The following is a 14,782-nucleotide window of genomic DNA, read 5'->3' on the forward strand; positions in this document are numbered from 1 at the left end:
CCCCACCGCCTCCCTCGTCAGCCCACTAATTAGCAGGCGTTTGTGTTTTTTCCACTGCAGGACATTTTTCTTGCCAAAGTAATGATGCGAATATACACACCATTTAATGTATCATCCACGCTTCCTCTTTGTTTAGTTCGAGGGCAAGACGCGAAGCCCCGCCGAGAACGGACACACGACGGAAAAACTAGTCATTATCTGCGAAGGATGTTGCTTGCTAGGAAATATTCATTTCCCTGCAGAGATCAGTCTACTGTTTTTAAGATTGTTTGAAAGATGTGTCAAGACCGTCCCTGGTCCCTGAAGGTTACTTCCACGCATCACCCAACAGAACATTTTGTTTTTTTAAAGCACTCCATTTTGCTATAAATAGCAACTCACAACCCATCTGGAGACTTGCTAAACTTTAAATGGGCATCTTTTTTTCTTTTTTTTCCTCACTATCTGCCGAACTGCTGCTTGTTCCCAAGAGCCTTATTTTGATTTCACTGCCACCATGCAACAGTGGTATGTAAATTTTTTGCTTGCAAGTCCAAGCAAAGAAAAAAAAATGGGTCAACAAAATTTGATTCAAATAAAACACATTTTCCTCATTATGAAGTATCGGTATTCATGTTTTGGCAGGTTCCTGGATGTACCCTCAGTACTTGTCCTCAAACTTGCTCCGGCAATTTAAAAACGGTTAAATGACAATTTTGGATCGTGTTATTCCAAACTGTGCATGATCATCATTGTGATGGTCCAATTTTCTTTGATGCAACTTAGTCTGACAAGCACATGCATCATTTAACGTTTCTGTCGCTAATGCACGTGTCTCACCGCGTGCATGTATAATACATACATGGGCTGCATGATTTGTCCTCATTACCCGACCGTGCCCGCGGTCGGGCATAGACATGGCGGCTGCAACAGCCAAACAACCATTAGAACCGAAATGACACTTGCGATGATGGTGAAGGATGCGTGGTGAAAACAACGAGAGGAGGGACAGTCGGAAAGCTGCGTTCAATGCATCATTTCCCCGACGCCAAGTTGATGGAGTCGTGAATTTACTGCCAGGAAACGCGTGAGCGTTCTCGCTAGTGTCATGCTCAGCACTTTACATAATATCCCGAGTCTCACCTGACCGCTTTTAATGTTTGCGTTTAATCAGGAAGCTCGCAGGAGCCGAACATGCCCGCTCCTTCGCACTTGCATTGTCTCGCGCGCACGCACGCCACGCAGCTTACATGTATAATGAATGATTGCAGGATTAATGAACTCTGTTTGCGGTGCAATTAGAATTCCATCTTGGGCGTCGAGGCAGCCACGGTGAAGCCGGCGTCGCGTCTGTGTCTTTCCGTCAACCTCATTTCGGTGTCAAATTGGGCTCATTTTATTTCCTGCCTGTATTATGAGTCTAATTAACATGATGCCGTATTGTCTTGCTTGCGAGCATTCATGAGTTTATGAAGTGCTTTTTAACAGATTTCCTCTGAGTAATGCGTCGGGATAGTTGAATGTGAGGATAAAATGCAATTCGATCATCATGGGAATGTCTATGTTAGTGAAATGATATTCCGCGTATGTTTCAGCGAAGTCTCTCACTGTGTTATTTCCCGAGGAAAAAAAAAATCATCTCGTTCATGTCAAACGTGAACGGGCGAACATGATTCATGGTACCGGCGCAACAGAAAGTCAATTTTGGAAGATGGGAAGGTTATACTTAGCTTTCAGGGCGGATCGTGGCACCCTTGACATGATGTGACATTAGCTGCGGTGTAATGACACAACTATTCTTGACACAGCTGAGGGGATCGTGACTGACCCGAGCTGGTGAAAGGATAACACGCACACTGTGGTTTCATTTTGCGAACAAGCCCAAAAAACAAGACAGGTGCGACACGATCTGTTTAGCTCCGTTGTTGTTGTGCCGCGTCGTTTCCGACCACGTTGCATCTCAGGAGTCTTCGACAGCTTCGTGCAAAAAAACACGACACATCATTTTAATGAGACCAGTTGTCCCCCTCCCATTTCCTCATCTGCCTGGGAGGCTGAGCTTTATGATGATTTACATGACAGGCTTGACTTGGAGTGTGCGCACATGCAAGACGCAGATTAATAGTTTCACTTATTCACACTATGACAAAACCAAAAAAAAATGGAGCCGCCGCACTTCACCCTATGTTCTCTCGAGTGAGTTTGTAAACCTGCTAATCAGGGCTTTGTGGGATGATTCTCTTTAAAGAATAACATTCAGATTTGCCAAACTGGAAATTAGGCGCAACCACCCACAACCATCCCGGGGTCACCATCACACCAACGTTTTTCACCCAACATCTGTCATACAAATGTCAAAATCAATTAACGGCTTTACAAAACGAAAATAGTCGTCGCCCTGTGACACGAGTGTGGAGGGGATGCTTGCTGAAGGCGACGGGCTACATGCAGCACATATTTTTATTTATTTTTTCTCAACTGTCATATATTGTGAGTGTACAAAAAAGTGCAGTGGTACCTCTACTTACAAAAATTTTGTAACTAGAGACGGGTTTTGCATGGAAAAGCCCTAATCCGTTCCAAGCCCCCCCAAAATTCAGACAAAAATGTCTTCTAAAGCATAAAAATGCATCAAAATACGTAACAAATACATGTTATAATTAGATTATTGCACAATAAATGATAGTTGTGCATACTGTTAAAAAATAAAATAAAGAATAAAAATGATGGTCATTTAACTTTTATCTGCATCCTTATCGTTTTTTGGCCTCTTTCGTTCATGTTCTCTCTCAAAAGTGGTTTTTGCCTGCCATTTTGTAAAGAACCGATCCAAGGTCGTTTGCTTTTGTTGGCTTTTAACAATCCTTCGAAAATGTCCAAGGCAAACATCAGTACAGTAATCTGCGATGCACTGAACTCACACAGCATTAAATGAACCCTGATGTGTCACATGACTCTATTTGAGGCTTCAGTACAAACTGCTTTTTGACCGCCATCACTTCCTTGTGCTCACCAGCTCGTCTCGACTACAACTTCTTCCTCATTAGAGACGGCAGAGGGGACTCGGGTGTAAAATTAACCAGGTTGTGCTAACCGCTATCCAACCCCGGTCGTAGGAGCTCTCTCAAAATGGGGAAATGCGAAGCAGCAATTTGGCAACTTGCATCAGCGGCTATGCAGAATAAATTTCCAGGCTTGATTCCCGAGCCGCCGTTGCAAATGCACATCGATTCAAGCGTGGCGCTTCACATCTGAAGCTGCTTTTGTCTTCTTGAGCACGTTCATCTTTATTATTCTTTTACATGAACGCTGTGCTTTGCACAGTGCAAAACAAGCAATTTTATTCACGCCTTCATTTTAGCGCCTCTCTGGCCAATCAACCTGAGCATTCGGACCAAATGGATCCTGATGTTCCAAACGGAAACACGCCCACATGCAATACGTTGGAGTGGACTGTAAAAAACAGGCCAGTTTTCTCCATATTGCCATTGCAACCCATTGCAAAAGTATCCCTCTCAAAAAGGATTAAACGTTTCAACACTCATACTAAATGAGTGCAACTCCCAAATGCGTTCACCTCTGGTGACTGATTCGTATGGGAGAAGCTGGTCAATGCAGAATCCTCTCGAGCTAGACATGGCCTCGACACACAAGAGAGCTCCACCAAAGTGAAAGGAAAACCACAATGGTGTTGTTTTGCATCATACGGAATTGTCCCAATGTCTTATTCTCCTCTCCCCCTTGCTTACTCCAAAACGAGGTCTCCTCTTCTTGTTGCGTCATCCCGTTCACAGGCAGCGAACGCCACTGAAGTTCAGCAACAACAAAGAGCCGACGTCTTCATCGCTTCCTCTGCGAGTTCTGCAAATACGCCGAAGTCCTACCAGAGACTCAGGAGTGTGAAACGAAAAAAAAAAAAACACACACACCCGCCGACTGAGACCGAATGACATCGAAAGACCATCCGCCCATCATTAATATCAATCCTTTCTAAAAATCACCGTGACATTAAACGCCTTAACCTTTTTATCGTCATCATTGTTGTTTAATGAAGGCAAATGCGAAGTGTCATTAGAGACGGCGACGCTGCCCAGCTTTTTCAAATATCACCTGACATTTACAATCATTTTTAACCGACGGAAAAACGGATAAAAAGTCACACCAATCAATCTCCCTCGTTATTCCGTTCACATACGAATTCCGTGGCGGTGATATGCAATTATGGCCTAAGCGGCAGGAGGTGCAAAGGCCTTCTTGGAATGGCTCTTTATGAAGATTATTCCGCCTTTTTAGGGTCTTTCAAGCCTACTACGCGAATGTCGCCCAGTTTTGATCCGACAGATGTGACGCCGACAACAAACGTAGTGTCTTGGATCGCCCATTTTGAGTTTCCTTGACGGCTCAAAGCCCGTGTCGTGCGACATAATCAACGATTGACTCCCGAGGCCTCTGAGTGTGAGTTTGCTGGAGCCGGTGTGCGTACCTGAACGAATACTTTTACCTCGCCAGATGAGGAAGCTTGTCAGCTTTTTCTTCTGCACATGACACAAGATGGAGACCACGTGCGTTCGTTTGTGTGCGTATTCTAAAAAAGAAGTCATTGATCCGCCATTCATTTCAGAACTTTCTTTCGCTTTCCACATGCGCACGCAATCTTTGATCACAAATGAATTGATGATCAGTCAGCCATGAAACAATAAAAGAAAGCAACGTCAGTGTTGGGGAGAACGCAAGAGGATCGCATCGTGTCGACTCACCGCGCCACCCCTGCCGTCCCATCTGCTTTGCCCTCTTGACCCAAGAAGAAGTGTCTTCCTTCTCTTAAAATGATGTCAGCGACGAGATCTCACTGAGATGATTTTGGTCTGCGTTACAGAAGAGTCCAGCTCCAACCTTCCTGTGTGGAGTTTGCATGTTCTCCCCGTTCCTGCGTGGAATTGCTCCGGGTACTCCGGTTTCCTCCCACATTGCAAAAACATGCATGGCAGGCTGATTGAACACTCCCAAAATTGTCCCTAAATGTGAATGTGAGCGCAAATGCTTGTTCATCTACATGTGCCCTGCGATTGGCTGGCAACCGGTTCAGGGTGTCCCCCGCCTACTGCCCGAAGACGGCTGGGATAGGTTCCAGCACGCCCCGCGACCCTTGTGAGGATAAAGCGGATCAGAAAATGGATGGACGGTACAGAAGAGTCCATGTTAGCTTTTTTTTTTTTTTTTTTTTTTTTCTTCGCAACACCCTGGTGAATGTCGCTTCTTTTTTAACTCTCTATTCCACATACACGCTCCAAAATCCCTTTGGGCTCTTGTGCAGAGGGCGCATAAGAGGCAATTTCACAGCACTTGGCCTGAACCACCCCACACACACACACACACACACACACACACACACACACACACACACACACACACACACACACACACACACACACACACGCACACTGATAGCAGAAGGCTGATCCAAAGCAAATCACTTTGTCAAACAGGTGATGATCAACCTCCCCGCTCTCCATCCTCCCTTTTCTCCATATTACCTTTTCTTCTATCGCGACGCCTGAAGTGCACCGAGCCCGCCCCTTCGACCGTGAGAGTATGACACCCCACCACCCAATCGCCCCAAAAACCTCCCCGTCCCCCCCTCCTGAATGGCCACGCCAGCGTCGATTAGCCTCTGTTTGGCCAGATGCTCAGCTCGGCTTAACCGAAGCCTGTGGGAAAGAGAGCTGCTTATTCTGTCCCCGGGAGGGGAGTCGGCCATGACGGTAGCTCAAATAAGCAAGCGTCTCACTTAACACGCGCACATTGAACAATATCTGCATGCGTACACAGCAAACATTCATGTACCATATGCAGACACGCAATTTGCAATGTGACACACCCTTGTCAGGCATCGTCACAGAATTGTTCCTGCTATGATCAGTGTACAGTGTTTGCATATGTAGGTGTAGGGAAGGCATCGGGTTACTCAACTGTAACAGCCGACACATTTTCAAAATATGTCATTCATTTTTTGGGTTTTTACAGCAACAAAGATATCAATGACAAGCAGAACATTGGATTGTTTTACAATACTTTGTCCTGTAATACTGTATTTTACAACAGAAAGTAAAATTGGTTGGGTTGTTTTCTTTATTTAATTTTATAAGAGCAATCAGCCAATTCAATCGGTTGGTCGATTCATTGGTTGGGCCCTCATAATTATGAGCTGTTGTTTAATACTTCATCTCATATTGTGCAATTGGTCAGAATGATTTTGTGGTTGGTCGGCGTATTTCTAATACAGTGGATATAAACAGACTGCACACACCCCTTTTCATGTCAAACTAAAAGGCAACTAGAACATCTGAGCTTTAATTGGGGTTCATCAGGAGCACTTTAAATGATGGCGTGGAATGTGATTGGTTAATTATGAACACAACCACATCCCATGTTATGACAGGACCGCCCCCCAAATCAAGTTGCAAAGGTTATAGGTCTCATTCATGGTGGGAAAAGTTTCATTTTGTTTTATCAGAAAAGAAAAATGACATTTGACCAGGAGTGTGTGAACTTTTTATGTCCACTTCATACAGAGAAATAAGGATAATTCAACTCACCCCTCCAAACCACTGAAACAAAGTTTCAACCCATATTTTGTCATGCAAGCATGCAAATTAATCTCAAGATCCTATTTAAATGAGGCCATTTTACTCAAACGTTTTGCACAAGTTGTCATTGATTTTCCATGGCCAAAGACGGCTGGTTATTTTATGACAAACACAAATACATTCTACTCCTTTCAATCATTGTTTCTCTTAAAATTCTCTCTTCAGTGACTTGAGCTGTCGCTTCTCCTCTCTCTGCGCCGTGCCGTGATTTACATCACCTTGAGGGATTTGAGCTTTCATTCCTTTGAACACAGTGCTATATTTTGCGAACACAACTGCAAACCGGATGCTTCTCACAAGTGTTACCCGGTCGTAAGTGGGGGCAAGGATAAGGAGAAGCAGCCGAGTGTGATGAAGAGATCAGGTGAAATTGGCCTCGGCGGACATGAATTACAAGCTTGGGAGACGTTCATGTCAGTTCAGTTCTGTAAGCGTACGTTTGAGGGAGCAAGGCAAAAAAAAAAAAAAAAAAAATGGCTCTGAGCTACAGTGACTCTTTTTTTTCACATGTTCCTTATTTAAGGCCGAATTGACACTGCACGTGCTGGAACTGGGTCACTTGTTAATATAAGAACCCCAAACCGCAAGGCTATTTTAGCCAAGAGGCTCAAAAGTGAAATCGGGGAAAAAAAAGGCATGAAAAGAAAGTCGGTTGAGCACTGAGGCAACTGGTGAGCAGACACAAAAGCAAGACGAGTTAGTTTAGAAATGTCACACTTGACTAGAATGTGAAGAAAATAATGAAGAAAACAAAATCATAAAACAAGTTCCCGGGAAGTGATCCTGACAGTTGCCCCGCGATAATACAGAATCATCGTCCGTAAAGTGCTTTTTAAGATCAATAAATTCTTCATTGACCTCAATTTCAAACCACAATTTTTTTTTTTTTTGTGCGGAAGCAAAATTGGATTTAATCACAAACATAAATACAAGGCCATTAATTTGACAATTTGCCAAAATTTATCACCGTCTAGCTGGCATGAATGATAAAAACAACTCTTAACTTATTTTTATCGCGATCCTCCTCGTCCAACAAAAAAAAATGTTTGTGTCCTCTGATATGACCTCTATCTCCTGTCCAGTTTCTAGAGCTGCATATGAAGGTGAGCATAACTTCTTGGCCAAAGGCAGACATCTATGCGCGTCTTCTAACAGGTCAGAAAGACAGACTTTGACGAGGTCGAGCCATGAGCGACTCGGCCAGTTGGGCCGTTTTGGCAGTCGGGGCGGGGAGGGGACTGATGATCCCTTTGGCGACGGTTAAGGGCTGGCTCAGCGCGCAAATCATACACTCATTCGAGCTTCCGGCGAGAATCATGCGTCAAAATGCTACCTGCGATCTGCTTTATGTGGGGAAGCCCGCAAGAATGCGGCCCGGCGCAAAATTCGGGTGAGTCGGTAAAATGATTTTCAAAGACTGACTTGCTTTTTTTGTCCATTGGGTTGAACAAAATCTGGCTCTGTAGTTGACGATTGTGTATTTCGCCCGTTATTTCTCTTTCGCACCTGAGGAATTTCGTTCGCATGAATGTTAAGTAATGACTTGCACCATTCTGTCCAAATGGTTTTTTTTTAAGGCCTGTGTTTTTCAACCAATGACAGAAAACAACTAAATCTCCTTTTTATTTGACCGAGTCATATCTTTTAAACTATTCGCTTGGTTGTTTGCTCTGCCTTATATAAAGATTGATTTAAGGATAGAAAAATAATTTCTCTTGTTCAGCGTCCTTCAATTCTGCCCCATGACAGAGTTCGCCTTCCTCCTCCGTTTATCCAGTCGAGTCATTTTCTCGCGCACAGCTGCATACATAAGGGCTTCATGTATCCAGCGATTCCCAACCGGTGTGCCTGGGGCCACACGAGCGTGCAGTGAGAGCTCTAACACTGTGCTGTGGAAAATTATCAAATTTTAACTCATTGGTGAGAAAATGATTTATTCATAACAAATAATGTATCTTTGTCCATCTATCTATGCCAGCAACTTATAGTGACAGAAAGAACAAATAAACAATCTTTTATTAGATGGCAAAAAGTATGAAATTGACAAGAGGTTTGTGACCATTTTTTTTTTCTGGTGCGCCATTCAATTTTTTCGAACTTAAAAAAAAATGTGTCGGGCTCAATCAAGGTTGGGAACCACTGTGCTCGATCATCGGCAGCTTTGTTTTACGCATGTTGAAAGAAGCCGGTCTTTTGAGGAGGCACGGGTGGCAGGCAGGGAACCAGTGTTGCATCTTGGCGAAAGTAACGTAAACCATCAAGGTCGAGGATTTGTTGACGGACAGAAAGGCAAACCTATCGGCGTTTGATTTTCGCTTTGATCTTGTCAACGCCACGACCTCCGCCACCTGCAGTCAGTCTCGTTTTGCCGGTGGATGAATACTCAGGTTCAGCGCGTTGTAGAAACAATTGGGGTGCTAGCTTTTGTGGCCCACTGAGTCCAATGTGATCACAGAATGATCTCTAACCCCTCCCAGTCCCCACCCGAGATCCAAGTCTTGTGTTTAGGGCAAGTGTGCCGATGCAGGTTTGGTCCAGTCCGGTTTGTGGCGGGTTTGCGGTGGGTTTAGGGGCGCCGCGGTTTGACAGGTTCAGTCAGGCGGATGCGGAGTGTGTTGTTGTAGCGGCGGCGACGGTCAAAGGCTTGTACAAGCAAGTCTCCGCGCTGCTGGCTGGGAGACCAGCCAGCTCCGCTCTCCCAGAACGAACAGCAGGCAGGACCTTTTTTTGTTGCTTTGGATTTGGCCGTTCCTTTCGGCCAGATCGTCCCATGGACATCTAATCTGAATTTCAACGCAATTACAGCAACACAGGTCACTTCACTTCTGTGAATGGCTTTGCCAATCATGAAAGTCTTGAGCGTTTCCCGGATCCTGGATCATTTGCATCATCAGAAAACACATTCGGATTTTTGGGATATGGTGTAAAAGTTAATAAGAAATGGTGCAAGCCTGGCAGGTGTATGCTGACTCGCATTTAACCCTTTCAGGGGACAGCGGTGACAAGAGTGGACAGCTCTTTTAAATGTTGTTTTTTTTTTTTTTTTCTCTGATATTAATGAATCTTAATGTCACGGTTGTGCATCAAACCACTGCAATGGACCCTTATGTGTGTTGCCATTCGCTGGCATTATTTTCTTTTCACGCCTAAAATAAAAATGAGAAAAAAAATCCTGATGTAGGCTGTCATTATTTGTGCATGAAAGGGTTAATATAAATTTGAATGTGTTTGGTTGGTTGTCAACACAGCCACATCCCAGTTAGAAGCGGACGTGCACACTTGTGCAACCACATCTTCGTGGCTGTTTATTTATGATGATTTATTTTTTTTCCGTCCACCCTCATTGCACAATGTTGCAGGTTTTAGGTCACAATAAAGTTGGATTCAATTCAAACAAAAGCCCTTTTTCACCAAGTCTAAAGTCACATTTTTTTGGGACTTTGAACTTGTTTATATCTAAGTCACCAGTCCCTCTAGAGCAGTAGTGTCAAACTCATTTTTATCACAGGCCTTATTTTAGTTACCGTTTCCCTTGGAGGGCCGTTATGACTGAAACCATATCAAGAAGTCAAGAAAGACGATTTATTCAACTATTGTTTAAGTTACTGTCATGAGGGATTTGGGAACAAGAAAATGCTGACAGTATTGCTCTTATTTATTACAAATGAGAATTAGAAATTTTGTTAGAGATTTTAGCAAGAAAGTTAACATCTTTGATTTGCTTTTGCGGGCCACATCAAATGATCTGGCAGGCCAGATCTGGCCCCCGGGCCTTGAGTTTGACACTTGTGCTCTAGAGGCTGTTGATGGCATCTCAAAAGTGAGTGTAACTAAAAAGCTGAGCGCACCGTGCTTTTTTTTCCATATGTGGTTTGATGAGTCTTGCGTGGATTCTTCTCTAGTGTTTATTCCCCCGTGAATTTGTACATTGGACTTTGGAGCCGATCTAAACAGATGTATCTCAACTCTAATCCCGTGCCGCAGGCATTCACCGTGGAGCCACCGTGCACGTGTGCAGCAGGATAATTGGCCCGCTCTCTCAGACGTGCGACGGATACGACCGCCACATGCGCAATTCCAGCGCGACTTTATAATGCCGGCTACGTATTTGTATGTTGTCGACACGCGTTCGCAAACGCATCGAGACGATTTGCATATTAACGATATGCGAAACAGGAGCTCGAGCTGAACGCGCCGCTTTTACAGTTTCCATTGACGCTTTGAGTGAGGTGTGCCTTTGATTCCAACCGCTCTCTTATGTAAGCAACGGAGGTAACCAAAAATATTACACACGGCTCTCATTACGATGCAGCGCAGTTACTCACTGCTGCAAATTTCAAATCATATGTGGTCCCTCGCGTGCATAACATCTCAGTAAGCAGACACACACTTTGCTGGCTGCATTTCACTTAGCAATGCAACATGGACTGACATCATTTACTGCCTCGTTGCATTTAACATCCGCTTTCTCTCTCTCTCTCTCTCTTTCTCTCCCAGCAACTTCTTTCAACCAATTTGGACTCGACTCTCGGCATGAAGCATTTGTGTCACAGTGATTGAATTATGTGTGAGGGACTCCATTTGAAGTGATGTGGGCTATTTCCAGTGTGCTTGTTTCTAAATCATGTTTGGAGGGGTCTGTGTGTCCCTTGAGTAAACTGCGTGTCGCCAAATTGCTTGTCTCGCAAGGCAACTTGCATTTTTATGTACACAATGCTTAAAGTATTAAACGCTGTTCAGTCCCATTGACCATTGTGTAAGCATTTCCCAAAAGCCATTTTCAGGTGAACTCCATATTGTTGTTTTTTTTTTTTTTTTTTTTTTGCTTTGTTTTTTTGGACCCCCTACATTAACCTTACTGTTCTGTTTTTGTGTCCGCAGGCACAGAAATCATGGATCGAGAGAGCGTTCAGCAAGAGAGAATGTGTTCATATCATTGTGAGCGCCAAAGACCCCCATAGGTATGCAACACACCAAAATTCAATTGCTCGTCCTGCAACGCTCTTTTTCCTTATGTGGGGACATATCTCATGTCACAAAAAGTGGTGAAAGTAGTTGTTGCGTGCATAGGCGTCATGACATGGTGATTGCGGGAATCATTTTGCTACACGACAAAAATGTAAATCGAATAAAAGTTATTTATGTTTTTACCATTGGAGCACAAAGGAGAAACTCCAACCCTAATTTGAATTAGGAGGCCTCCATCTCCCTCAAGATGATTTTCAGTGATGGGTGTTGTACTCCTTTCTACTCCTCTCTCTCTCTCTCCCTCGCACACACACACACACAGAGACACACAAGCACACACACACTCCTGCACACCGGTGCAGGCGGTGTGAAACGGTAATGATGATGAAAACCGAAGTTGGGGAAAGCTTTCCAAGCCGCGTTGCCCGCAGTTGTTGTTTTACACGCTTGCTTCGAGCAAATTGTCCCAAAGCAAAGAAACATATCTGTCACCTGCGTGCTTGCGAGCCTGTGTTTATGAGTTCACGCAAATCCTCTGCGACTGGCAGACGCATCCTTTTGCGTCATTGCACAACGGAGAAGTAGCGGCCCCGTAAGCACATTCTTCCTACGAAAAGGCAAAACGGCATTCAAATTGAGCAACAAAGACAGGGGCCGGCTCACAGAGGCCACTTGTAACGGCTTTACGCATGCTCTTATTTCCGTACGTGCTCTGCCTCAACATTCATCCGCAACTGAAACGAAGGCTGCGATGCGCTTCCATGCGTCAAGCGACTACATCCACAAGCCACGCACATTTCCTTCATGCACCATGAACAGCTGCGCTGCTTCCAAGGCCTCACCAGTTGGCCCCCTTCTTCCCACCTCACCGGGGAAGCAGTCGTACCCAAGATAAGACGGATGGTGTTCACACGCTGTCCAAGGAGAAGTCAAATGGCGTTAGCGGGCCACTGCACAAACAATGTAGCCACGTGAGCCGCGGGTGAACACCAACAAGTTCCCGAAGGCATCGAGGCGCTCCAGCAAAGTGCGAAGGCATCGCTGTTATCTGGAGAAGCCGAGTCGTCAGATGAATGACCTTCGGTGTAAAGAGAGAGGTGATCGCTCAGACCGGAAGGATAGACGGGGAGCTCAACGCTGCCCCGTTATCGTCACCGACCAACAAGCATGAGGAGTGCACTGATAAGGCGTGCAAATCTCTTTTGGCTCTCACCGGCCCAAAACTCTGGACGAACCAGTGAACTCAGTCGCGGCCCCCTCAATTTCCCGATCCGGCGGCGGTGTCCTGCATTTTGTGGGGAGGGGGCGGGGGGTAGCAACTTGTAAACCAAGTTGTACCTCGACGTTCTGAAACTGGCCTTCCTGATTGCTGAATGATGACATTTCAGTATTTTAGGTTTTAAGTACTGGCAAAAATTCATTTTGACAGTCCCTGTCTGCCCTCACATTGGAACATGAGAATGGTTTGAAAGATTCCACCAAGTGGCCCGGTTCATTTCTGCGCTGCAATTTAGACCACGTTTGTGCTTGTGTTGCAGAGGGCCCAGGTGGTGTAGAGACGGATGATTCAGCTGTGTACAAATTGGAAATACGGGGTGGCCCCAAAGTCACTACGCGCGTCCTTTTCCTTGCTTCCATTTCATTTCACTGATCTTTCCGACCGATGTGAGGCCCATTAACATCTGGCAGCATAGGCTTTGTAGTTTTTGTCAGCATTTTTTTGTACACCAAAGGGAATGCCCTTTGGTGTAAAAAAAAATACAAAAAACAAAAGGAAATTCAAAATGTAAAAATGTACTATGAAAAAACAACTAGTCAGTGACTGTCAACTGTTTGGGTGAGACACAAAATTTGGCTGAAAAATGATGCAAGGTCAAGATGGATACCTCTCTGTTTTGTGGAGCCAAGCGTCTGGTCACATCAGCAGCCTCCGTCAAATTTTCGGAACTTCAAAAGGACAGCCAGGACCTGGTCTGAGGACGCGACGAACAATAAGAGACGGACGTTTCTTGCCGGAATTTGTAAAAGTGCTGCAGGTTCATGAGTAGAACGTCTGACAATGAAGCGCGGTCTAACAGAACTAATTATTGTAATTATTCAAATAGCCGCTTTGAATATGGATAAGATGGAGAAAGGTTACCGTTGCAATTGTTTCTGCTTCTGGATCGGCTAAATTATTCCCCGCGTCCAATTCGTCAACATTTTTCATTTTCACAACAACCCTAATAAGTGACGCAAGTGTGCTGCGACTCAATTTCGTGCGTTGCTCTCATGTTGCCGAACTGGTTGTTTTTTCGCGATTACTCTCGTTACAACAGCTGTCACCGCTCCGACGAGAGAGCCGAAAAAGCAAGATTTTAATTCCTCTCCTACCAGGCTTGATGCCAAGCGGCAAGCTACAGTATGTTACACTTTGTTCGGATGAAGGATTATCATCGAATGACGCGGCGGCAATTTCCCTCGAGATCACATCATTTCTTTCAAGTAGAAAACAAACACTTGTTTTGCAGGAGGCAAAGGAAAAGCAATGAAGACGGAAATATGAAGTGTCAACAGAATCAGATTCCAAGCCACTTTCTCTTCCTTCCTCCCGCGGGACTGGAGAACAAATATGAAAGCAACATCCAAATCAGGACGGCCCCCTTGTAACTTTCATTTTCATTTACAATGGCTCTTGTCGATGGACAAGAGGAACAGACAGAGTTCAAAGCAAAGAGAAAGCGCTGATAAAGGAGTGCGACGGTCCAGCAGAACCCGAAAAGTCCTTGTGGACGACCCTGTGAGAAGAGACAATTCTGTTGATAGACCGTCACTTCAGTTTTTACAACCGCACATGCTATATCATCTCCATTTGTCCTTCGCAGACATCCAACTGCACTTTGAAACCGTAATTCATGCCTTCGTCACATCCCGTCTAGTTTACTGTTCTGCATTTTACTTTGGAGTCAGCCAATCCTCCATTAAGCGTCTCCAGTTGGTCCAGAATGCTGCTGCTCGCCTCTTGACTGATACTCGTCACATAACTCTCATAACTCCTACTCTGGCATCCCTTTACTGACTTCCTCTACATTTTAGAGTTCTTTTTAAGAACCTGTTATTAGTTTTCAAATCTTTAAATGGCCTCGTCCCACCTTACCTCTTTAACCTCCACCTTTACGCAACTGCCCGGTGCCTCGGGCCTGTGGGCC

The 14,782-nt window shown here is 44.7% G+C and overlaps 1 protein-coding gene across 20 annotated transcripts in view; it reads left to right on the forward strand.

Annotated features, from left to right (window-relative positions):
- Positions 1–14,782, forward strand: part of trpm3 (transient receptor potential cation channel, subfamily M, member 3) — a 106,569-nt gene that overhangs the window by 42,521 nt on the left and 49,266 nt on the right. For all 20 annotated transcript variants that reach the window (XM_019885620.1, XM_019885618.1, XM_019885619.1 and 17 more), the window contains exon 2: positions 11,508–11,587. In XM_019885620.1, the coding sequence (XP_019741179.1) occupies positions 11,508–11,587 (80 nt within the window). The remainder of the gene's footprint in view (positions 1–11,507; positions 11,588–14,782) is intronic.

The sequence above is a fragment of the Hippocampus comes genome, unplaced genomic scaffold (assembly GCF_001891065.2).
Source record: "Hippocampus comes isolate QL1 unplaced genomic scaffold, H_comes_QL1_v1.1 scaffold78, whole genome shotgun sequence".
Lineage (NCBI taxonomy): Eukaryota > Metazoa > Chordata > Actinopteri > Syngnathiformes > Syngnathidae > Hippocampus > Hippocampus comes.